The following is a 27275-nucleotide window of genomic DNA, read 5'->3' on the forward strand; positions in this document are numbered from 1 at the left end:
TTGAGAATAATGTCCATATAATAAAGACGAAAAGTAGTTTCTCTGTAGTTTTGATGAGCGCGGGGTAAGAAATGTTGCCTTAAATGTTTTGGCTTGTCTTAGAAAAGATGTGAAAGGTGTGCACTAAATCACAACACTAGCTTGAATTGCCATCAGCCCATTAGATGTTCGATCTCAGTTTTAATTATTCCCGTAGGCGCCCTTGTGGACCTACTAGTAGGGCAGAAGGTGCATTGTCATCCATTCTGATCACAGATAAACAGAAAGTATTCTGCTTTACAGATATGCTACCTCTTGCAGACGTGAATTAGTACATAGCTTTCTACCTTTCACTTCATAATGTGTGTATTTTAACCAAAATCCTGATATTTTTATAAACCTAAAGAGTTTGGGTGACTGAATTTAACCAAACAAAACTTAAGTCTATTCATCCAAATTAGGGATTCACCCTGGACAGGTCCATCACTGGGTCAGCAGACCATTCATTCTTGTATTTACACCTACAGACAATTCAGAATTAACCCAACAATCATGTGTTTGGACATGGTTAGAAACCATGCAGACTCCATTAAGATGAAACCTTAACTGTCTATATTTCAGTTACTTCGGGTAGGTGAGATTCACACACTGATTAGGGATGTCAGCCTTCAACTTGAGAGCTTAACTCAAAGATGCAGCAAACAACCCACCCAAGTATTCTTAAATGCTGAATCACCACAGGTAAAGGCCTACTGAAGCTGTTTATTTTGACCTGTGTGTGGAAGGTGTGTAGGGGAATGAATAAAACATTGGATCACTCTCGCTGCATCACATCGTGTTTCTCTGTGACCTGCCTTAGAAAAACAAGCCAAAATTGTCAGAATATATCACAAGGAGGTAAAAAAAGTCAGCTTCAAACTGATGTGTCACATTCACCTTGTTGAGTTGTAAAAATCTCACTTTTGTGAGCAGGGCCAAGACAGAGCGCCAGAGAGACTCGGCGGCTTAAACCAATCAACGAAGTGCACCTGCACCTGGACTGCACACTTGTGTTTTAGCAAAGAACAGCTGTGAGAAGCTAAGACTGACCCACCAGCACACATCAATACCGCAACTTCTAGGTAGTCTGTTTATTCAGCCACAGAGTACTGGTCATCTCAGATAGAAGAAATATTAGTTCAGCACTGTTGGTGCATAGATTTGCTACAGAGCTAGATTCTTCATGTCAACTATAAAAAGAAGAAACCCAGAAGTCTCACCAGTGACCTTGCTAGGCATAGATCAAGCATTTTAACTGCCTCATTCTAGCAGCAGAGATGGCACACTGCTCTGCCTCACGTTTAAGATCACTGTGTCATCTTTGAGAGGCTGGGAAAACACACAGAGCATGGCAACACGCCATAACATGGGAACTCTGCAAGGAAAGAAACAGGATGATGTTAAAGTACGAGACTATCCTACTGCGAGCCACCAGTGATAATCATCAAGCTGCTCTGATTGCTCCGGCAGTTAACAGTGGCTTCAGTTGCAAGGAAACGTTTTTTCATTACGATCGAAGCTTTCGCATCAGCTGCTCACACTTAGTCCGATCAATGTGACGTGCACAAAAGGGATCAATACTTTATGCATTTATCTTCTTCAACAGCTACTCTATCTCAGTGGCACGTGCTTTATCATTTGGAGAAGAATATGTCCACATTTATGGAGGAAGGAACGCAGGTTGGAGGGCACGTACAGGGAGCAGCCTGAAAGCAACGAGGCTCAGTTGTTTACACAATATAATTATTCAGTGGAACTACTCCATTGAAACATTTCAAATTTCCATCTTTGTTTATTTTATTTGACTGAGTCGTTCATATGAAGCATTTTGTTTCTGTTTTGGCCTCATAATCACAATATAAGGCCCCATGTCAACACAGATATTGCTTCTACAATGAATCCCGAGGACTGGAGTGAGGGAGGTTATTCACCCTTGGGTCTCTGGTCCCTCAAGTAAAGTTTGCTAAGCTTAATTATACCAATTAGCACCCTCAGGGTTCAATACACATTCATACACACTGTCAACAAAATTTTCAATTAAGGACCATTAAGCCACAGTTGTGTTCACGAAGTGAAACAGATTATCGAGCTGAACTATGATAAACAACGCACAGAAGTAAAACAGCCATTAACTGTCATTAACATATCGAGAAAGAAACAGGGTAAGAAAAAAGACCTTCATCGTTAATTGATGAATGATTTGCAAAGATTAAATGAATGCATGGGCTGAGTTTGACTGAGAAATGACAAAGAGTGACAGTTACAGACTGAGAGAGCTTAGACAACTTAGACTTGGGCTTAGACTGTCACCTGACATTAAATCACAATGTGTCATAAACACATACAAACACATAAATTTCAAAGACAAACAAGAGTTTCTTTAGAAAAGACTTTTTTTGGGTGTGATTTCCATGCAGTGAAAACTAAGGGCTTTAGAGCCTCCAGCTTTACTGGAGCTTAGTGAGTACAACAGAAAGAGCGATGCAGTGAATCAAATAACCAGCATGTAGCTTTTGGTTTCTTTGGCAGAAGCCTTGATCAAGCCTAATCACGCTTGTCGCTCAAGGTATTATGCTACTACAAAGACACCAAAAAGATCAAAGGCACAGTTCTCAAAATAAAATAATTTCTGTTGTTTAAAATCTGAACTTTAAAAACTGATTATACACTATTTGGAGGGTATTCATCGAGTGAATGCATGACAGCTGCTGGTGCATTTGAAACTTGTGCTGTTTGCAATTGAAATTGCTTTTGAAATGAACTAATCAATATGAAAGAGAAAGATGAGGGAGAGAGCATGAAAAAGAGACTCAGATAAAAACGTCAATACTTAACGGGGCCCCAAAAATCAAACCAGCAAGTAAAGCTAAAATACAATTTTCTCACTAAGAATCTAGGTGAAAGTTTTCTTTGGAAAAGGACTTGACCCACAGGCCTTAGATTATTCTTTTAATACAGAGTAATACAGTACAGTTGGTTACACACTGTAACCATAGATTCTGTGTGTATAAGCATAAGCTGCTAAAAGTTGGAGCTATTGTGTTTATCCCTCTGTGCCTGTCCAACCTTCAAGACTTTCTTTCATGTCCTTGTGTTCTGTAAGTCAGCGTTTTCTTTCTGACACAGGGGGAACAAACACAGCTTACAGCCTAATGAGTTGGTCTGTCATCACAGAATCTGGGCTTGCTGTAAGTAAGTATTATGCACATGCTAATTCCTCTAAGAGCTGTCGTTATTAGGATAAGGCATGTGGTCAACATCCCACCACGACACCAGTGTTTCCTAGTGGATAACACACACACAAAACAATACGCTACAATAAGGTATTGAAATAAGGTTGGGTTTGTTTTTTTTCATGATAATTTACTATGTCAGTCCATGTGTGGAAAGAAAAAGAGTGAAAATTAGACTCCTTTGCCACAACACACCTGCAACAGCAGGGGAGAGTGGGGCATTACACACTGCGCAGTTCACTAATCCATGATGGGATTAGAGGAACACCTCTTGGCACGTGCATAAAAAGGGTGAGATTTGACAACATATTACGAGCTGTCAAGTATGCATAAAAATGAGTTAGTCAGGGAAAACTAACATATATTGTGCAGATGGAAACAGATGAATGGGAATGTGAGAGACCCAAGATGCCGCTGTGCAGCTGTTCGACAACTCCATCCCACTGAGGAGGGATGTGAATGAGATAAGGTGCTCGCAAAGTGAGCACAGACGCCCTATGGAGGCTCTGCTCCTGCTGCTGTAGGCTTGTCTGATAGCTTCACACAGTCAGCGAGACATACCTCATGAGTGTACTTTGTGTTGGATAAACAGTTGGATCTGTTTGATGTTAGCCATGTGCAAAATATAATGAAAAACCTGTTTATGCTCTTAAGCATGTGGAGATGGGTCACTACAGGGGATAGGGGACACAACATGAGGTCTGAGCTTCTGTCCATGCACCACTGCTGGAAAGTGCACCATTTTCCTGCATGACAGGCTTTAGTAGAAGGCTGTAGTAGAAGATCTTGCTCCTTGGATATTGGGTTCTATTAAGCAGGGAAAGGCCTGTGAAGGAAATATTGTGTGACCAGGTCAACTCCTGCAGAATGAACTCTGCAGAGTCCGAATTATGCAAGAGTATTTAATGAAGTTCAGCCGAGGAAAATAGTGTGCTTCAAGTCGTACATTATGTATGCAGCAGGTTTCAAAAGGGAGATGAGGTATGCTAACTATGCAAGGTTTTTTGTAAACTTGAAAAGAGGAGCCCGTGGCGCCTCAAATGAGATGCTGACTCATTGCCTACTCACTCGTACATGCTAACAGTAAGCCACCACGAATGACCTCTGAGATCCCTTCACAGAGTTCAGATAGGAACCCCAGCTTAAACAGGAATCTCTATCAAAACTCCTGTCCATTGGGTTACCATATGTCTTTCATATGTCTTTGTAACAAGACAACTGCCACAGCTCCCCCACTAACAGCTATACTATGCTTGTTTGTTCTGGTGCCACCAGAATGAATGGGGAAGTAAGTGCAGTTCAGTGAAAATTATGCGAGGAGACAAAGGTTTCTTCACTTCCCACCAGCGACTTAAGATTGGTATATTCATCTCTAGGTAGAGAGAAATGCATCTTTGCATTCTGGTATGTCTGACACAGTTGTCCCAAAGGAGCTCCCCTGCAGAGAGAACATGTGGGATTTTTATGTATGACAAACTGGCTGCAGTGGGAGAGGAATATTAAATATGGATTTTTGGTACTGTATTTCGTTGAGGGGCAGGCAGCTAAATTGTCCTGAATTTACCTGATGTGGAGGGCTCCCAAGGGGACAACCACAACACTTTCAGGCACCAAATCCAGCAGACGTACAACAGGTAGCACATGCGCCACTCTGTGGGGTGCAACAAGTGATATTAGAGAGTTTAGCACTTTCAGTTTCACTGGGGACAACTTTGTTGTCAAGGTGGTTTAGTTCTTATGTAGATAAATGCTCAGTTTGGTGAAAAGAAGAGCGCTTTGGTTTTAAGGGGAAGCCCAGAATTCAACAATGTTGCACAAGTAAGTCTGTCAGAACTGCATCTTGGTGGTCCTGATAAACCAGCATCTGATCCCTTCCCTACACAGTAGTGCCACCTGTGTGCAATGGAAGAAACAATTGTGGGTGGGCTGCGGGACCAAGTGTACTGAAACATGGAGACCCAGGGTTAGTAATGGTTGGAGCAAACTTCCTCTTGAGGTGAGCACCTCTGCGATTTTGATGTTGTGACGGTGAAGGTCTTCTATCGTTTTGGTTCCTTGATTGTTTAGTGTAAACGAGCCATGGCTCTGTCAAGGAGTGGTCTAAACGCCTCACTCGGGGGATAAGGGGCCATCCAGCATCCTCCATCTGACTTCTGGAGAAAGCTAAAACACAAAAGTATGCTGTTGATGCTCATCGTCCACTTTGTCATTATTGCAAAGAGGCTGAAGCCGTGCTTCCTGATGTCCGTGGCTATCTCTGGGGAAAGAGCGATGGGCTAAATTGCTATGGCAGACAAGGCGAGGATAACCTCGCCATGTTTGCCCTGCAACATCTTGAGCAGCATCCGGCTTAAATTTCTGAAAAGGCTTCCCTGGGATGTAGCACCTAAGCTAGGTTACGCTTTTCCAAAAATAACAGTAGAAAACCAACGTCCTTTGGAAAATCACTGTTCTGCTTCACTGTTATGAACAACTTGTGGCAGGATAGTGGGACGAGCGACACATATATCATCTTAAAGAGGAACTCAAGATTCTTCATTACTAGGCTCGAAGGGTCCCAAAAGAGAACTGAGAAAAAGCCAATGAGTCTGGCTTGTTATTTGGATCCGACTCTACAGTAGAATGTCAAAGAATACCTCCTCTGCCTCCTGTACGAGATTATCATCAGCCATTATCATCAACTGCAGACATCTTCACCTGCAGGGGCAGTCTGATGGAGAAATCACAAAGGCAAGCAAAGCAGCTGGGTCCAAAGTTTCCAAATGGGGGATGAGGCTAGTCTGGGAGTTGGTGCACAGGAGAAAACTGATACTTCATCATCTAATTATTTGTTGATTGCTGCAGAAAATTCAGAATACAACTCACCACTCAGTGCACGTAGGGGCTGTAAGGTCACAAGAGAGCTATTGGAAAAACATGTTTTTGAAAGTGTAGCATGTAGAATTGAACTATATAATAGTAAAATGAGCAACCCAACCCCAAAAAATACAGATCAGTAATTTTCCATTATAGTCATTTGATGCTTATTTAATTAATAAAAAGATATATTTTTTTCTAATTTAACAAATCCTAGAGCATGAGTTCACCCTGTTTTGTCTCAAAGTTAAAACATTCATAATGAGTGAAAGCCAAAGAAAGCAGAAATGGTCACTTGTAAAGCTTGAGTCACATTGCTGATACAGTATGACACACTGCCGATTATTAAATGACTATGAAACTACTATTACTTTTCTGTCACTGATTTGACTTACTGGTTCGATTTTCCATGCTAATTGTTCAGTCAGTATAATTGTGTGTTCCTTCTCATTGCGAGTTTTATACAATTGTGTAAGTGTGACTCACAAGCACAGGCAAACCTCCTCAATTAGACCTGACCTCCTTTTTATTTTCAATGTTCAGATTATATTTGAATTTTTATTGGTCAGGTGAAAGGACAATTACATAGACTTTCATTAAATGTATTTCAGTATTTCATCTGTGTTAGCCACTAGATAGTAAAAACGTCTTTCACCAGTAGATATAGTAGATTTTTCTTTTTAAATGCATGAGACACCTCTGACAGGACAGGACAAGGCAATATACCTTCATCTCTCTTCTGCAGGTTCTGTTTACAACCCCTCTGCTGGGACTAAAATGTAAGATTTACATGAGCAAAGGCAGCTTTAAAAAAAACGTTTATATGTGCCCTTCACTGGTGTAATTTACTTTATCACTATCATATACATTCCCAAAGAAAAAAAAACACTATACAATTCATTAAATTTCCCTTCAAGGTTTGCAATAACCAAACTTTCAGAAGTCAGTTCATCAAGAGTTTTTTAACTATTGCTGACAATTTTATTGTCATGAGAGCTGGGGATATAAAAGCTTGCCAGAATGCTGAAAGCATCACAACGAACTGTTTATGTGCCATATATAGTTTACCTTGTATTTACTGGGACTCGATGCGCTTTAACATCATTTAAAATAACTTTTAGTCAAAGACTACTTCCACTTCTCAACACAACACTTACTATTGCTGACTTTGATTTTTCATCTGGAAATGGAATTAACAGCAACAAAGAATATATGCACACATTGCTGGATTAAAGGCTGAATAAAGACTTTAGCCATGGTGTTAAGATACCAAAATGAAATAAATAATTAAATAAGAGTAATAATAATCACTTCTGAATAAAGTGGCATCATGGCAAGCTACTCCAAACAAATCTACATTTGATAACACAATACTGAACCCTAACCAAGCCCTCACGGTAGGTTTCCTACTTTTGCCAAGTTATTTTGTGGAGAAACACATGATTCCTTTCAAGATAAAAATAAATATATATGAAATTATAAAATAATAAAATAATAAACGGCCAACTCAGGACCTCCAAAAGTTCTAATCCCTGCTTTCATATAAACCATGCCAAGAAATTACATGACACAGTCTAAGAAGATAATGTAATTTCTCCAGAGTGAAGCCAGGCTCGGGTGCTCACCACAGCAATCCAAGCCACAGCCTCTGAGGTGTGATTTATCTGTTTGTAGCAGTGATTTGTTGCAGGTGTATACGCCATTTCACCCCTCAAATGTACCATACAACATGCACTGCCAAGGTCCCTACAGATATACAGCCCACCATGGCTCTATTTTTGAAGCAGTTAATGATTAGCCCTCAGGCCACTGATGAACAGTTGCCTGCAGACAGGTAATAAAACAACTATATAAATGTATCTTTGTGACCAAAGCCAAACTCATACGGTAGATGTGGCTCTCCTTGCTCACCTCAAATGTGCTTAAATTGAGAAAGATAATAATGAAAGACAAAATTTGATATAATATTGGTCGTGTAGTTGATTTTCTCTGAAGTGTTCCTCCTAACATTTCCCAGGTATCTATCTATCTGTCTATCTATCTGGGCACCAACACCCTCAAGATGTCCATCAGCTATGGATTAAATCTTCACATCACTGCCTTCAGACAAACAGAGACAAAAATAATATTTGCCAGGGAGAAGGTTTTTTTTTGAAGTTCTTGGCCCTTCAGCACTTCAAAGCAACTTGTCAGAAGCTGTCGGTTTAAATTAGAGGACTACTCCTTTACGGCACTGGTTTTTTTTTTGACTGGTAAATCTGCAGGCTGTCTCCAGCAATCACAGAGCATCACACATACTCAAGCATGTACACATTTGCACTCTATTTGTTCTACTGTGCCGCCAAAAACTTTTAGATCCGCACAGTCACACAAACAGAAGCAGGCATGCGCTGGTGCTGCACTTGAACTCTGCCGATGGTTTTCTCATTACAAACTAAATGGTTTAAACTGATGAAGCTGTAGCAGTCTGCCTTTTTCTCTTTCTCCTCAAAGTGTCGAAGCAAATAAATTCTTTTTCATCTCTCATATTATCTCCAGGGGCATGCAGATAGCAAACACTCCTCAAGTATGCAGAAGACGCACACTGATACACACAGTAAATACAAAGTAAAGTAAATACTCCTCAGAAGTGGTTAAAGCTCTCCCCAGTTAGACCAGCCAATCAATGACATCTTTATTCATCATTGCTATATTTTAATCATCTTGCTTATCTTAATGGTGTTTGTATTAGTAGTATTTTTTAGGACTTTCTAACATAGGACAATGCATTAACATGAAACTCTCACTAGTAAAAGTTACTACACACTGATGCCTATTTAACGCATGTTATGCTTTCAAACGAGTATCAGGTTATGGGGATAATATATGCAAATGAATCTAGAGTGTACATAGGTGGAGTGCTTTAAAACTGATCCTTCTGAGACATGTTTCTAAGTATTTCATTACGACCGATTTGAAAGCAAGAACAGCCTACCAGGAAGACATGAGAACCAGCTTTAGGCAGAATTAGCCAAAGCCACGAAAAGCAACTTACATAGGGATAGAATCAAAAAGCTTCACAGAGATCCTAATACAAAATGTGTTTTTCTAACACAAAGGCAGAAAAGCCTGCAGCTATAGCTATTATATTTGTTCTGTCATGTCATGTCAAGAAATGAAATCTCAAAAAAGATGCAAAAAGAGAGGGAAAAATGACACAGTGGTCTCAGACACATGTGCTTGTACTTGAATCAGAGAAGGTTTTGCAGGCTTAACAGATGTTGGCTGGTTATATAATTCCTCCCACTGGCTCTAGTTGTTTTTGGCCAGCTTGAGCGTTGTCTACCCATACACTGTGTTACTGCCTTTGAAATCCCTTTTAGTAGACGAGATTCATACCAGTATAGCGATGCACTGATATGAATAAAATCATGCCCATCTCATTTCTGTAGACAACGCAGCATGTGCCATTTGGTACGCTTAATAAACACTCAAGCTTGTATACTAGTTCCACAACATTTCTCCTCAGTATTTTGGATAGATTCCATCACTCCACTCTGCACTGCTGCTGCCTACAGAGAATGTGATTGACTGCTTGATAAACAACCTCATCAGTTTGTGCTACTGACCAAAAAAAATCCCCTTCTGCTACACATTTACATAAGCAAGACTAGGCTAGACTTAACTATGAACAAAAGATGTAATCTACAGTTTATTATTATTTATTGAAGTGGGAAAAATACACTCACTGGGCACCTTTTAAGGTATATCTTGCTATTCCTGAGTTGAACCTCCTTTTGCCTTCAGAGCTGACTTAATTCTTCATGGCATATATTCAACAAGGCGCTGGACATTCCCCAGAGATTTTGGGTCATACTGACATGAGAGCATCACACAGGTGCAGCAGAATTTTCAGCTACACATCCAGAATGTGAATCTCCTGTTCCAACACATCCCAAAGGTGCTCTATTGGATTGAGATCCAGTGACTGTGGAGGCCATTTGAATACAGTGAACTCACTGCCATGTTCAAGCACGAATTTGAGATCATCTGAGTTTTGTGACATGCCAAGCCAATATCCCCCACATGCATTCATGTGGTTTATTCCAAATTCAGACCCTACCAACCCAACAAAAGTTGCAACAGCAATCAAGACCCATTAGACCAGGCTATGTTTTTCCAATATTCTGTTATCAAAATTTATGGAACCTGCTCCTTCAAGATCTGACGGGTTGTCAGGTCAATTCAAAGACGCTCTTCTGCATAGCTTGGTTGTAAGAAGCAATTATTTGAGTTACTTTAGCGTTCCTAGCAAGCCTCTCCTCTGACCTTTGGCAACAATAGGGCATTTTTGCCCAGAGAACTCCTGCTCACTGTAAATTTTCTCTTTTCTAGGCCATTCTCTAGAGATGGTTGTGTGAAAAAAATGCAGCAGATCAACAGTTTATGAAATATTCAGCCCCTCTGGATCCAACAACGAACACTTAAATCACCTTTCTTCTTCATTCTGATGCTTAGTTTGAACTTCAGCAGGCCATCTTAACCATGACTGCATGCCTAAATGCAACAAGTTGCTGCCATCTGGTTGGCTGATTAGATAATTGTGTTAATAAGCAATTGAACAAATGAACAAGGGAATGTACACAATGTATCCCTCTGAAATACCGTTGGATTTCCCAGTCAACACAAATCCAACCAAAAGATGTGTCAAGCCTCCAGATTTGTTATGACCTGGCCTTCAGCAATGACTAAACATAATGAAACCTTTCTTTCCATGGTGCCAAGACACTGACTGCTCATATGATTCCTGTTAAACCCAGACTTTGTGCTTTGTCAGTATATTAGAGAATAGCACAACGTAAAATCTAAAACTCACTGCAAAGAAAAACAAAATAATTATGCCTCTGTAATTTTTTTTCTCCTGACGATTTCTCTCTGGTTTTTCGTTTGAAGCATGGGGACCAGTGTGAGTTAACGGTTTAAAACTGACTTCCCAAGAGTGTGACACTGCCTCCATAGCCTGTCAATTAATTCCTTGTTTATTTTAATAGAAATGATGATAGGCAATATTCAGAAGTGTAACGCTTCACCAGATATGGAGCAGACAGACAGGCCTACCCATTCAAACTCTGTGAAGCTTGCAAAGTTAGGCCCACACACACAAGATGTTCCACTCACTTACAGCACACACAAATCCAAATCCACAAATAGACCAAAAAACTCATAACTCATAAACCCACAGGATTAAGATGCAACCAATACGCTCATGGCTTTCACAGACACTTCACCTCATGTGACATCACTGCACAGCAATAAAGATTAATGCAAAAAACAAATGAGGCCTCTCAGCGTGTAGATGTATGACTTTGTGTTGCATTTCAAGACACTACCAAGATTCCTGGTCACTGTAAGAAACTAGATGTATAATGAAAAAAATGAACAAATTCAGTTACTGTACTCAGCAGTGAGAAGCAACATTCTTAATTCTGGAAGACAGAAGTTGGCAATTTTTATCTGCCACCTTGTTGTTGTCTAGATTGATGTCTTAAGGTTCTTCGGGCACTGTACAAGGGCAAATTTTATGGTAGCGGCCATTTTTTACAGAAATTAATCTGGAGTAGCAATAAAAAAAAAAAAACAACTTACTGGACTTCTCCATAACTAGGAAGATACATATAAATATATTTTGAATGCTACTCATTTCCAAAACAGGTGGATTTTTCTATACCTAAAAGAGAAGACAATCTAACTGAGATGAATGGTATGAAACAGAACAGATCCAGCAAGTAAAATATGTACTTTCTTTGTAAACTAACAAATAAAATGCAGTTAACGATGCAGCTGGCTGCTGTTTACTGTTATAAGGCTCTTACCTCTGGGAGAAAATGTCCCTGTAGGGGCTGCCGTGCTGCATGGCGATACCGTATCCACGGTCTGGTGCGTTGTTGCTGACGGTGTAGAAGGAGCAATCCTCATCATTATTAGCAACGTACTCCAGCACTGCTGCATCCCACACAAAACCAAACCGGCCATACTTCACCTGAAAGACATTTACAAGGTGGTTAACAATGCTCAGAAAGGTGCATCGGAGGTCATGCAGAACACATCCCAGAGCATTCAGCACTTGAGTTATTGAGATGGTTTTCTAAGAGATCCAAGAATGGCTCACAGGTTGAAAATTGAACTATTTAAAGATATTTATGGGCTGAATCGTCTTAGACCTTTTCTGCCTAACGTGCTCTAAGGGGACCAATTCACCCCAGTGCTGAAATTTCATAACTACAGTCAGCAGTTTTAGTCCAAAAATGTTGTGTCGAGCCAAGATTACACTATTTGTGCGTTGCAGGACGGCAAACTTCATAGCACAGCACAGCAATTTTACTGTTCGGCATTCCCCCTTGACTGTAGATTCATGTAGTGTTTTGGCTCATCTTCATTGAACCCTGCATAGGTGTGTGTTGGATCTGTTTTTCATTTTCATGTCCTTGTTGTGTATGTGCATGGTCAAACTGCGGGTATGAGTGAGATAGCAGCTTGTGCGTGAGAAGAATTGGAAATGGACTCAAGGTGAGAATCACAGTTTATTTCACAGTACAAGCCAAGGTGCCTGTTGTTAACATAGCTTCTAGTTAATATTCTGTAAATCTACGGGATATTTTCGCAAGAAAATGAAAAATGGAGAATAAACAACCAGATTGGGACATTCACATCTTAACACCTCTTGACAATTCACATAAATAGCCTCGGGTGACAACAGGCACACAGACACACACTTCTCCTCTAATACATTATTTTGGACTTGGTGTGTCATTAACTTTAATGGAGATTTATAAATTTTTCAAAACCCTCTGTCTTTGTGTGTGTGTGTGTGTGTATCACCTCACTTGGCCTATGTGAGATGACTAATGTCTGAGAACTGACAAGACCTTGTGATTGGGTAATTTCACAGCCTGTAGCTCTCTGCAGTGTGTACATGTGTGTACGTGTGTGTGTTCAATAATTCACCGCAGGGCATCAGAATAGCAAATTCAGCTCTTTACAACCTTAAAAAGAGAAGAGAACACTTTATTACTTTTAAGAATAATTTAATGGCTTTTTATTATTGCTTTTGAATTGAAAAGATTATGGGCTTTGTGCTACGTAAATTAGCAAAAAAATCTGTTTCAACAGCTTAAAATTGAGCATTAAGGGCACTTTTCCCCTACATTTGGGTGAAAAGAGCTCAAATCAATTATTAAGCACAATATATGTGCAGTGACCTCTGATGTCAAATCAACCAAAGCTCTGCTAATCTGATTAACACTGTCATTGCCCTTTGTGTAAAAACCCCAACAATCAGTCAAAAAAAGTGCCAGTAATATACCCCAATGACACCATTTGTAATTTTCCTAACATTTAATGTTTTAGCTTGTGTATTGAATTGTAAATGGTGCCCTGCAAGGGAGAGAATGCAAGCAAACAAATAGGATGGATGTAAAAGCCTCTATGTGTGGATGAAATTAAGACAGAGTGGAATTCATGTGTTTGCTTTGAGTAATATTGGGGAAACAAAAATAGAGTTGGCTTTACACAGGAACACAAAAAATATGAATGTAATTGTATAAAAATGAGTGAGTTTAAAGGCAGCAGAGAGCTATGCAAATTCTAAAAAAATGCACTGACATAAAATATTAGCCTGTGGCCTAAATGACTAGCTAGAAAAGAAAATATGGGGGAGCAGAGGTTTAGAACATCAGCTTCAATTTTTAGTGACAGAAATGTTTCCTGTTGTTCCATTTTTTAATGAATTGCACATTGAGTAATAATGAAAAACTCTTCAGTAGTGCTTTTATGATAAAAATGTCACTTGGTTATGACTGAGCGCCGTGATTTTTCTGTTTCCTATTGTGTCTTTTAGTCACGAGGTTGTTGATCTCACAGGATCAGTTAATACAAACACCGGTTCAATATGTCTTTTTAAAGGTTACATCAATTCCACTACGTTACAGCGCAATCACATAAAAAAGGCATTGTCCCGGTAATGAAGAGGATGCTGTAGCCTGTGAAGGGAAATGCTTTTGCCTCCAGCTGCAGCTGTTTCATAAACAATGTACAATATGTGTGAATAGGGAGCACTTGATTTTATGCACCAGAACAGCCACTCTACGTGCAAAGCTTAATAAAGGCTCGTAACCTGGTTAATTACTGACGACAAAATCTCACTTAGAATGGTACCATAGAGTGATGTGCTGAAGGCCAGCTTACCTCTTTTTACATAGTGTATCTGAAATGTATTAGCACTGTGTTCTGACTTTCTCTTTCATGGTATTTCTTATCCAGTTTATGAACGGTACCACTGCTTGTGTCTGACGCTTGTAGTTCATGACCCTCAGGTGTGCAAAGAATGAAACAGAACTGTGGTACGGAAAAAGGGAAGAGACTAAAATGTCTTCAACTTCAGCATTTATCGCAATAGAAAAAGTAATGTCACTGCTGGTAAATGTAAGGCAGCGGCTTGAGCGATTGCAATGATTTTCCATGTGCACGGCTGAAGAAGCTTCTCCTTAACAATTTGGCGGTTGCATTAAAGCTGTTGCATCAAAACTGTTTGAACATAACCTAATAAAAATGGCGTGGTTACCACAGTAAATACATAATAATGTTAATTTTTACTGAATGGTAGAAGTAACATTTTCTCTCACATCCTTCACTTGCAATTCACAGTAAAGGAGATAGGGGATGCTTGACAGCGGACCAAATAACTGTGAGGAACATGAGGGTGAGTTTATGTTTTGAAATGAAAAATGTAATGCTTTTCCATTTATTAAACCCATAGATTTCAATGTAACATTTTTTTTTTACCATTGCATATTTACATATTTTTCTCTTTTTCCCACTGTAATGTCCATCCACAGTTGCACTAGTAATATAACACAATTTTAAAAACAGGTATACAATAATAGGAACGCATATACAGATTATGTATATTCATGTCATTATTTCAAATTATAGTCAGAGAAGTACCAAGATATTAACCCTTTAAGACCTACCAAGTCCGCCAGAGCTTATATTATATTTTTACATGTTGTAGTGCCATTTTTGGGAGCATTTCAAGTTGCTATACATCAATACAACCATTATAGCCCAAAATTTCATAATATGTATGCATTAAGTGAATAGTAATTACATAAATTGCAAAAAAGTGCAATCAACTACAAAAAATTTAAAATCGTTTTTGTTTTTTTAACATATATTTCTAGTTAGAGAAATTTAAGAAGCTTATCCCTCAAAACTGCAAATACAAAGGAGTTGCGCAAAATAGTTTTCCATCACAGGAAATTTATTTTGAGTGTCTTTATAGTTTTATTTTTGAAATACACCAATTTTTATATACTGCAGTAAAAACGAAAGTAAATAGTATGATGCAAATTTGCAAAATAACAGCATATGCATTAAAATAAACTATTTCCAGCAGTGCAATATGAGTTCTAAGCATCCCAGAAACGATACAGAAAGTCATAAAATCAAACATGACTTTTAAAAACACCAGTATAGGCTCATAAGGCCCTGAAGGTAAAAAACTACATTTCCACAAAATGACGTCACTTCCGGTTTCAGGCAGGTCATGGCGGATATGCGATAGTTCGCGCTGATGGACGTAGGAAGTGTTACAAACAGCTGATCGGATCGGCAAAGCGTGTTTCTGGAATATTATGTTTTTGTTGCTGCAAGTGCTTTTTATGCAGTTTTTGCAAAACTATAGCTGATGGCATAAGTAGATGTAAGTACAACTCCTTCGGTTTCATATGCAAAAAAAATTATTGCGCTAGCTTACATGGTTGCAGTTCTACCGGGATCTAAAAATAGTTACGCAAAACGGAGCGTGCTGCTCTGACCGGCTTTAAAGGGTTAATAGGTAATGGGTTACTATTCACTAAAAACCTGTTTATAGCAAATCTCATCATCTACAAATTATGCTTACAATATGATGAGAAATAAAATTTCTACTGGGTTATGTTTTTGATGACTATGACTATTTGACGACTGTTTTATCAAATGTAGAGCTCATTTAATTGTTTTTCAGATGATCTCCAGGATCTCTTAAATGAACACAATCCACCAGTGTGCCATGATCACTGAGTATTTTTGGTGCTAAATAACATTTCGCATTTTAGGGGTTCATAAACCCTCCCATTATCATACAAATGGGGTGACTGGGGGGGGGTTGGAATATTCTTAGACTACACTGGGAGATATTTTTTGGTGCTTTCATTTGCAGGTGTGCTGTCTTCAGGTTCTTCTGGTGGTAATAACCGCGTTTGTATTTGTCGAGTGAACTTTGATTAATTGCGTTCAGGCTCAAGTTTTAAAATCCTTGAAAATGTTTTCAATGCGTGTCTAAGTTATCATGCTCTTGCCGAATGTACTTGATATGCAAGTGATTTTTATCTCATGCAACACTAACTGCTGCATCTAATATCCAACCCACACACACTGTACAGACGTGCTCCTTCCTCTCTTCCACAGGTCCAGGGTTGTGCCTCTGCTTGGGCCAAGGTAATTAAATCATAAGCTACTTTTCCCAGAAACATTGACACTCTGGAAACAATCACAGTCACACGCAGATATACCAAAACAAACACACCCAAGCACAGTCGCACCCAAACACAGACCACACAATCACACGGACACACACTATCAACCACCAATGCATCCTAATCACTGCATTGGGCCTTGTTTTCTTGTCTCATGAATGTGACAAAGACAACTCGGTAAGATCCATAATCACTAAATTAAAGTCATTGCAGCGTCTCTCTTCTTTCTGCTTCCTATTTTTTCTATGACTCACGCCACTTTTTCATTTCCATCCCTCCTTCCTGAAAAGGATTCAATTCAACTTTATTTATATAGCGCCAAATCACAACAACAATTGCCTCAAGGAGAGAAAATGAAACCAATTCTGTTGCTCTTTCATTGTTTATGGTCTATATATCTTGTTTATCAGTTTTAAAGGGGTTTAGTGATGGTAGAGCTCATTTAATGAAGCCATAACACCACTGAACCATGAGCCAGAGTTGTTTCTCAGCAGCTCTGATTTGTGTTTTCACCCAACCACAGGAGCAAGAAAACACGAAAGATGGAAATAGTTAAATCGAAACTAATTATTCATGTCTTTGCTTCATTATTTGTTATTACTAAATTCGAAATTATGGGAGCAAAATCACCAACTGGGTTGTGATGAGCGTGTTAACATGTTGTATAACATCATTTTGCGTAACCACAGTCTAACACAGTCGGTGTATTGGGGTGCCACTGCAGCTATGTTGCAACAGAAAGAAGAAAAAGTGAGTAGTTTTACATTATACTGGAAAAAAAGAAAGAAAGAAGAAACAACTGTGACATGAGAAAATGTAGGACAGGTTAACTTAGCGACCCAAACAGATCCGAAATGCTATTTTAGAATGAAAGGATGCCAGATTTGTTAGCCTGAATTCACTGGCTGGTAACTTCAAAGCCCTGGAAAAGTAAAGCTTCACAACATTTGAGCATATAAATGGGTCTTATCTGAAAAAAAGACTGACTACAAAGTCCACTAACTTTCCCTAACTTGCCTAACCTTAAATAACCCGACAGCACTAATTTCCATTATAGCAGAGCTTCCACACATAACAGTGTATTTTTAGTTTAAAGATAACTATAGAAAGTGCAATAAAAATATTTCCTTAAACAATATCCAAACAGCACATGAAACCTCCTTCTTTCTACATAAAGAAAATGAAGAAGAAGAAAAAAGCATTGAAATAAACAAAAGGCTGAACTTTGAACTTTGAGGGCCATTCAAATGAAAAGTGGCCACCTACACATACTCCTTGGGGTGACTGCACATACATTCTGACTTATAAAACTCTCTCTAGACGCTACATTGCAATTATATTACAGTACTAGCCCCATGTGCGTGTGTCTCTGCAGTTTTCAAGAGGTCTTTCTATCTCATCCATGGTTCAAACAGTTTGGCTTAAGAGTCTAGGCATGCTGCAACTTCAAAATGCCCAAACTACTCCAGGGTCCACTCGCTTTTTCTCTCTCTGATTTTTCTCCTCTCTCTCTCTCCCCCCCTCTCTGAGAAAGATCCCTTGAAGGGCACCCAGCATGCAAAGGAATACCAGATTCTTCATCTCGCTCAAAGTTTAAACTAAAGTATATCAAAAATCTTTTCCCTCAGCCATAAATTACATCTTAGATTATAAACACTTTTTTACAGTGGCACATAACAAATCATCCCCCAGTGTGAAATTAGTTTCTTAAATGATCACCATTTAGCCTTAAAGCAATGTATGTGAAATGTTTTACACATGGGAGGCTGTGTGCTTTGTTCTTTAAAGTGAGAGTACACTGACAAAGTTGCAGCAAAACAGTAGAAACTTAAGAGGAAAGGTCATGGCTGTAATAAAGGACATTCTTCCTAATTTTTATTCATATATTATTTCAGTATTGAGTTTTGTGCTATCCACGTGGATTTGTTACAGCTTATCCTCACATTTTTCTTTTGTTTATTCTCCCAGTGAATTAATCAGCTTTCAACAGAAACTGATCTTTAGTCATACATTAAAAAGACAAACAAGCAAATAAACAACAATAAAACAACAAAGAAAAACCCCAACTTGAATTTTTAAATGTACCTCTAATGACAGCTACCTGGTTAGGTTTAGCTTCTGTACCACTGACCAGCAGTACCTGGTGGACCACCTTTGCTATGGCACAGCGACCGCCTTGTCTCCTATTTTGATTTTGAGCTTGGACACGACTCCCGTTTTGTCTGTGAGTCCATCTGGCCTTAGTTCTCATCATCTGAACCTGGATTAGTTTAAATTGGCAACTGATGTTCCTTTACTGAAAAGATTGATGTCCATGATGAAATGTCCATGTGTAAGTGATCAAAACAACATTTCTACTGTGTGATCTAAAAAGAGCAGCAGTGCTGGAAGTGATCTAGAAGTGCATGACCTAGAGGGGAAGGTCAATCTACTTTAAATTACTGATGGCGTTTGCTTTTTATAGACAAGAAGAGTGAATGAGCATTTATCATTTACACATTTAAACAGACAGATTATGGTGTCGTTTTTCTGTTGGGAAAAAGGCAGAGCAGCCTGCCTGTTCGGTGACCCCATCATAATTTGATTTCGCTTCATAGAAATGAGTGAACATTAAAAAGATTACCTAGCTCAGAAATTACATCATTAAGCTTTGTATTTTACAGTGAAGTCTCTCATCTTTACTCATAACTGCTACCAGCTCAGAACTGTCTCCCAACAGCCTACACTCACGGCGTACTTCTGCATATGTCTTCTTGCATCACTCTCTTTTGACGCTGATTTGTTTGATTTTGAGAAATGTGAGAGCGACTGATGGAAGACAGACTCTGACAGAAAAAAGCCAACAGCCCAGAGACAAACTTAAATTTACTTGCAGTACATCTCAGGCCAGAGATCTAACGCTTCTGCCAATTTCTAAACTTTATGGGTAGTCTCTGTCGCTCTCACAAACGTCACACAATCAGTCCATAGGCGTATGTTTCACGTCTGTAGCATTTAGAAACATTCACGTCTGGTAACCGACTTTATGCTTTTACTCAGTCCAACCAGATTGATCTTTAAGGGCTGAAGTTACAAAGCTTTCCACCTTTCTGCCAGTTTGAGAGAGAACAGGTAGAACTGATTTTTAATTCACAAAATACAACTGGAGGATTCTGTGTAGTGAATGGTGAAATAATACATGCAGTAGATAGGAGAGAATTTGGTGTGTCTGCAGTGTAAGGACAATGACAGAGGGTAATAACATTGTCTGATAAAATACATTTTGTATCACAGCTCTGATGACTGCTGCTATCAGCTTGTGAGCAGTACAGGTTATGCTTGCAACCTTACCGTCCTGCTTTTGTCCACACCACGTGAGTAAAATTCACCAAGCGGATTTTGGTCTGACTGCGGCATAACACTCAAACCACATCCTCACAGCTAGTTCTGTCTCTCTCTGTCTTGTTTTACTTGCATCCCACATGCTCTTTACTGCCTTTGTTTAGGCTCAGAGAGCATTACAATGAGAGGCTGCTCCCCAGCCAAATTTTCGCCCCAGTTTGCACTAGCTGGCTTCTTGTAGATATATGAAGATCCGAATAAAGATAAGATTAGGTGCAGGCGAATCAATCAGGGCACCAAAAAGAGAGACAACGACTCCCCGTCTATGCATCTTACTGCATAAATACACATGAGGAAGGTTATTTCAGGACAGGTTCCCTTGAAACGTACGAGGTGATGTGTTGGGATAATTCTACAGTTTCTTTTTGGCTGCATTTTTTTTAAAGCTTTAAGATCACAGCTTTTGTATAGTATGCTAAGAAATGGGAAAAAGGTGCAATCATTTATTGAAGCATGTGTAAACATATCCAGAAATACAGTTTATAAGGCAAAAACATAAGTTGCACAGTTCAAACAAGCTTGAAAGTCAATATTTGGTGCGACCAGTTTAGGGTCTCTTAGGGAAGCTTTCCTATAAATTCTTTAAGTAGTCTTCAGGAATAGTTTGCCAGGCTTCTTTAAGAACAAAGGTCTTCTTTGGATGTTGGTCGCACTTTTGTTATGATCTCTGTCAAGATGATCCCACACTGCTTCAATATGGATGAGGCTTGAGTTCCACTGTATTTAGGTAAGTAGTTTGTGTGTTTGGGATGATTGTCAGGCTAAATAATCAAGCCGTTGCCAATAAGATGCTTTCCAGATGGTACTGCATGTCGGATCAAAAGCTGCATTTATAGTTCCATCAATTTTCACAACAGCACTGGCTGAAAAGCAGCCCCAAATCCAAGACAGAGCCTCTACCGTGTTTTACGGATGGCTGTAGACACTCACTGTTGTACCTCTCCCTTGACCTCCTCTATAAACTAAAGATGATTTGAACAATATTTTGCGTTTTACTCACTCCATTAGACTAACCATTTCTATGAGTCTTCGGTGAACAGCAGATGGATCAGCTGAGGGGCCACGTGCATCTGACAGGTCCTGTGTCAGGTCTTCGCTGGATTTTTTCCCCTGATGTTTTTAAGAACCAGACTTTCAGGTACCTTTCATCTGCTGAGACCTGTCACTTCTCTTTTGATCTTCCACTTGTCCAGTTTCTTTAAGTTTTTTAAAACACATACAGCACACAATGCCGAGATATACCAAATGTTCTCCTAATAGCTCTCTGGGTGCAAAAATACAATTTTATGCCTGTCAAACTATGTTATCTTTGGGATTTTTCATAGATTCAACAAACAAATTAGGAGAAAATTAGTTTTTTTTCAACAGGCTGCCAGTAACAAAGTGCCTAAAGACATTATTTAAAATTGGCTCTTTGCTAAGTTGCCTGTTATGTGTAGACACAACACTAGCTCCCAGAGGTAGCTTTTTTATAGGTCGGTGTTAAGGGACTTAACAGAGAAGCAAAAAATATCCCTTTGAAAATGGTCAGTTACAAGGACTGGACTGAAGATGAAAATATATAAAATATCTATATTCTTACCTAGTGAATGAATAATTATCTACCTTTTCCAACAACATACTGATGGCCAGGTTTGAGATGCTAAAGCCTGGCATGCAGGTTGCGCCAATTCCTCCTGAGTTGTTTCGTCCGACTGCTCGCTCTAGTGGCAACAGCCGCCTACATCCTTAGAGACGCAATATGACAACTTCTTCACTCCCTCTCCTCCCTTTGTTTCTCTGTTGTTTCATTACCATCAGCTGTCATTAGTCGTCTTTGTTTCTCCAGGAAGAGGGAGTCAAAGAAAAGAGAGAAATTAATCGCCTATTGCCACGCTCTATGAAAATCTTTGCTCAGACCCCGTTAAGCCGATGAGAGATGTGATACTAGAAGAGAGAAGTAATTGGAGACAGATGTTGGAAAGACGGATCATCCGAGACGGATCAGTGAGCCAAAACTAAGATGCCAGCCTTAATAGGATCTGGCAGAAAAAATTATTTCTCTCTGTTTCCTTTTCATCTTCCCTTTGCTCAACAGTATTTTTCATAATGAAGTCTTATGTTATATTTGCATGGCTTTACAAAGTATGAATCTTTTTTTTTGTGTGTGTTGTCTTTTGCAATTTTTTTCCGGCTTTCTAGGAGACCCAGACGATGTGAATTTGTGACAAATATCAAGAGAGGTTCATTTACTTCCTGGGTTACTGTTAGATGCATGCAGCGTTGCTGGGCAACGCAGCACACAACATTGGAACTTAAACAGCCCATAACAAAGACGACACGCAGCAGTAACTAATTTAAAGAATTATACTTGCTATAGTCTACACAAATACCTTAAAGTACTCTTTAATTGTAAAGATTTTTGCAGTGCACCAAATGAAAACATACCAAGACATTATTAATGCTGACAATGAAAAAAACCCTGACTTATCACAGGAGTAGAATCAAAGGAGAGAAATTATAGTTATATTAGGGCCCCTTGCTCTAGACTATGCTTTACATTTCTATTAAGAATAGAAACAAGAAATGATGTCTGAGAGAGTGCAACTACATTACATGTAATGAAAATATAGATATATTCATCTACATCCAGAAACAGCTGAGCTTTATGCACAGCTGGGTCACGTGTCATTAAGCCCTTTTTTGCCGTTCCTTTTAAATTTCTGATGCTTGGCATCAAATTTAAAAGTAGAACGCAGTGACCAGGGCAATTGCTGGTCATGCTGATTGTAGCTTGGCCCGGCTAACTTTGCCCTGACAATGAAGATGAAATGAACTGAATCAGTGAATGTGTGAAGAACTGGTGTACTGTTTGAATAAACTAGCCAGGATTATGTCTCAGGTACCTGCAGAAGTTTCTGAAAGTAAAGGCAGAGAGTCAAACAAATAGAAACTCTCGGAGATGTCTGTGAAATGTTCTCTGCCTAAAAAAGAAAACAAAGGTGGTCAACAACCTCGACACTGTCCTCAAAAAAGTCAGCGAAACAAACACAGACACAGACTGATGAATCTCAGATAAAGTTTCAAAAATAAAGGAGAGTCAAAGGAAGAGCTATGTTTTCTTTCTTTTTCTATAGCCATGCTTGAAAAAAAAAAAGTTGAAGTTGCAAAAACTTGCTAGAAAGGAGACGCGAGAGAAAAAGAAGGACCCGTTAAACTTTATGCATATCCAGATCACTTTCTTTAATTTGAAACTGAGTATTGGGTTTGGCAGAGAATGAGCACTCCGAGTCTCCTTCAAGCAGTCTTTGTTTTTTTTTGATCAAAAAATCATCAACATCAACATTTGCACTGCGGGGTGGCAGAACAGAGAAGAAGCTATAAGATGCACACACACACTGACACAGACAAAAGGCAAGAGAGGCAAAATCTGTCCATGACAAACACAGACGGTGACAGACTGAGACAGACGTGAGAGCAAGTTAAATGTGAAAAAAAAATATACAAAGCATGCTGTGACTTGCAGATGAGACAGCAGCATAGAATAGGAACCTATTCAGTATGCAGATTTTGCTTTATGGATTCCGCTAACAGTCATAAGCATATCAATAGGGTTTCCATTAATACCTGGACAATGCTGAAATAATTACTATAAAAAGTGACACTCAAAACATAAAACACAAGACCATGAAAGTACTCGCTGTCTCTACACAGACATGCACAGAGAACCTTATTTGCTTGCATCCTGCGAGCCCATTTGACAGCTTTCAGGTTGACTAACAGAAATGAAAATGGTGCAGAGAGTTTCTTATAGTGCCCCTCACCTCTGAGTCAGTTCATTTGTGACTATATAAATGCGACTCTGGATCCAGGCCTTTTATTTTCTCACTGATTTTCCAGTTTTCCTTATGCTGCAGGTCAGGGTAGTAAAACACACTACTTCAAAACAGCTTACGAGTATTCCACCTTCTCATTACTGAGTGTCACAATCCATTGGCTTCCATGAGCAATATTGCCGTACCAACAAAAAGGGACATGATGCTATCAGTCCTGTCAGACAGAGCATTCATTACAGAACGTCTGTCTGTCCATCTGCCCATCAACCTATAAATGAGCAGGTCTTGCCGGTCAACCCCTTGATCGCCATATACTCGGTCATGCTCAGCAGATAACACTAAATGTATGAACTGTGTCTCCCACCTTGTGCCTCTCAGTGCGAAGGATCAGTGGCTGACTTCAAGGTCATCACAGATTACTGAGCTCCTCACCCTGTCAACACCAGTGAGACCAGACACTGCGTGTGCCCTCATCTGGCAGGTGGCACATTTCTGCACTGTGGTCACGTTACACATTTTGCAATCACAGACACGCATCAAAAAGAAAACAAGTGAAGAATCAGGACATGTGAATAGAGCCATCCACCTCTGGCATAAATTTGGAAGGAAGAACTGTAGAGATCACAGCCCAAAGAAGGTCGAAAGCACACCATACCACTGTAGCGCTACTTTGGTTGTAAGTATGCAGGCTCAGTTTCAACAATGATCCTGAATGTCCCCTGTCAGTTTAACATGTTAGTTGCCCAAGAGTATAAAATACTGATTAAATGCAGGCTGCAGAGTTCAACGTGCCAGGCCTCCTCTATTTACTTCATTAATATTGGTCTCAGTGGTAAGTTCTGGTGCCAAATGGTTGCAGTACAGTGTCAAAAGCCCTCCATAACACCAAGGAGTAATTGCAAGGGAAAACACTGGCCCATATTGCAGACAGATTCCATGTCTATTTCAGATGGAATTTCTATTAAAACTTCAAGTTATCTTACTACTTGTATGGGGGAGAAGAAAAAAAGTCTTGCAAATGTTAATGTGGAAGCAATACAGCCTGATTTGGAGGAGTTTTAATTGGAACCGTGGGAAAGAAATAGTTATGAAGGCGAGGAGAGAAAATGATGACTGATACACTCAGATGCTCTTCCAGCAACAGATTTAGGTGCATGAGTGCTCTCACACCATCAGTCACTGTAGCTCCATCGACTCCCGAGGGTAATTAAAAGAAGTAACTTTTTTTTCCTCAATAGTTTCTATTCATTTCAGAATAATTTGAATTTCACAAAAAAATTCTTACCTGTATAGTACCTGAAAATACTACTGTAGCATATGAGTAAATGAATGTCAATAAGCCTGACACGTAGGATCTGTCAGGGAGCTGAACATCACCATCAGTTAGCAGAGTGACTGACAAGCTGTGCCAGTATTTCACAACACTCCGGTTAATTTGAGTGGTTCCGCAGTCGCACTCGCGCAAAATTAATGAACAGCTGGTGTTTGCTAAAACAAATCTTGTAGATCACACAGTCCCTTTAGCCACAACTTCATTTGAAAACATCTGCCATTATAATACCACTTGACTGCTATTTATGCAGCATTTATGGCCTATCTGACCCAAAGTGATGCTAGCATTGATCACTGAAAGGCCATTACTCTTCCTTGTGTAAACATGTGAGACAGAGTGAAAATCATTAATGTACCTTTACTCATTCAGTCAACACAAGCACCTGTCAGATGGAAAGAAAAGATCAGACACTAGGCTACCCATTAAGTTATGGCTAAGGTTCACAAAAACCTGCCAGGAGTTCGACTCAGACTTGAGGTGAATGATAAGATCTTCAGTGCAAATTAGAGTTTCTGCCCTCACAGGCTGTCAGCATACTTAGAGATGCATGCCTTGCAGTTTGATTGCAGTCCGCTGTAGACTGGGAATGAGTTTGCCATTGAAAGTCTGCACTTGGTTATTACAGATACATTTCAATGTCCACCTGACCACAAACCGCCCATGAAGGAAGAAAGTGCAGTGTGGAAATGAACTCTGCTGTAACTACTCTGCAAGTCGCTGGATGTGTAGGTGTGTGTCATTGGAACTCTGTTCTCCATTCCAACTAGAGGTCATAACTCTGCAATGCATTACTGGCTAAGAAATTTGTTTGTGTGCACCTCCAGACTCATGCATCCTTTGGATTCTTCTCACCTATAGGTGCGACCTAGACATCAGAGATTATTCTACCTGCTAAGATGTAAGCTACAACTCACAGTGTTCATTCTGCTTTTGTGTATCTGGAGGCACATTTCAAATACAAAAAACCCATTTTCTACTTGTGGATTCTGTTCTCTTTGGGTGGCCAGAGTTTTTGTTACTGGGAGCTTAAGTCTGGCTGACTTACAGCAAAGCTTTGCAGATGTAATAAAGTGAGCAGGACTTTAGCTAAACTCCCTCATTCGGCAAAGAAGCTATTACATTTAACATCCACAGACAGATTTTCTTTATTTATTTAAGATTGCATTACACAATTATGTTAGAATGCAACACACTCTTTTCTTAGTAGATTTCTGTTTTTTTTTTTTTTTACCAATCTGATACTGTATGGCACCATAAATCCTTTGCATACTTTCACAACCTGCCTTCAAGGTTCTTTGGAAGTGGTTTAATGCCACAGAGGGAGGCTTCACAGGACAGAAGTGTAGCGCTGAGAACCAATCTCCCTCTTGCATCTAAAAAGCCTTGGGCTTGTGGCAATGTTCAACATTAACCCCGAAATTTATACATATTTACAGCAACTCATTTTTCCTCCTTTGTGGCATGCTACAATAGCTGGTCAAGGGTATATGGAAATTAAATAGCTAGTCTATTGATCGTGATGATCAGCTTTTCCACAATTCTGTCAAATTAAAATTCTAATATCTCAGATGATAACAGGCAAAAAGAAAGAAATTATCCACACACATCTTGAATTTATATTTTTACTACAAAAAGTGTGAAAAGAGGCTATTTCTAAAAACTTTGTTGTCCAAGTAATCCTATAGTTGAATAATCTTCAAACTGAACAACTCTTTAGTCACTTTCTAACTCTTCTTGCCACCATTTGGAAAAAGGGCTCCATTATTATTTTTTTGCAAGCTTTTAAACCACATCACTTTTTTAAAAAAAACGTTTATAGGCATTTTTTCTGTTTGCATGACTATGATGAAGCTGGCTGACAAAGTTGCATTGGTAAATTAAGGAAAGATGTGCAGTGTTAAATCTGTAAAGAATTTTTATTGATTATAGCTCCCACAAGCAAAATATTTTTCTCCCCTATTTCCTTTCCATGTATTGCTTGAGAGGATCCTCTAATTTTAATTTTTTTCTTCGCTATCACTCTTTCCCTCATTCGTCTGTTTCCTTCTCTGTCCCAAATCACTCTCCCGTTGGCTTCACTCCAAAT

General features: G+C 39.3%; 1 protein-coding gene across 4 annotated transcripts in view; it reads right to left on the reverse strand.

The window, feature by feature from the left end:
- Positions 1 to 27275, reverse strand: part of grid2 (glutamate receptor, ionotropic, delta 2) — a 557059-nt gene that overhangs the window by 25568 nt on the left and 504216 nt on the right. For all 4 annotated transcript variants that reach the window (XR_003274126.1, XM_026188535.1, XM_026188537.1 and 1 more), the window contains exon 14: positions 11960 to 12126. Coding sequence is in view for 3 of the 4 variants with exons in the window: in XM_026188535.1 (XP_026044320.1) it covers positions 11960 to 12126 (167 nt within the window). In the remaining variant the exon portion in view is untranslated. The remainder of the gene's footprint in view (positions 1 to 11959; positions 12127 to 27275) is intronic.

The sequence above is a fragment of the Astatotilapia calliptera genome, chromosome 12 (assembly GCF_900246225.1).
Source record: "Astatotilapia calliptera chromosome 12, fAstCal1.2, whole genome shotgun sequence".
NCBI lineage: Eukaryota > Metazoa > Chordata > Actinopteri > Cichliformes > Cichlidae > Astatotilapia > Astatotilapia calliptera.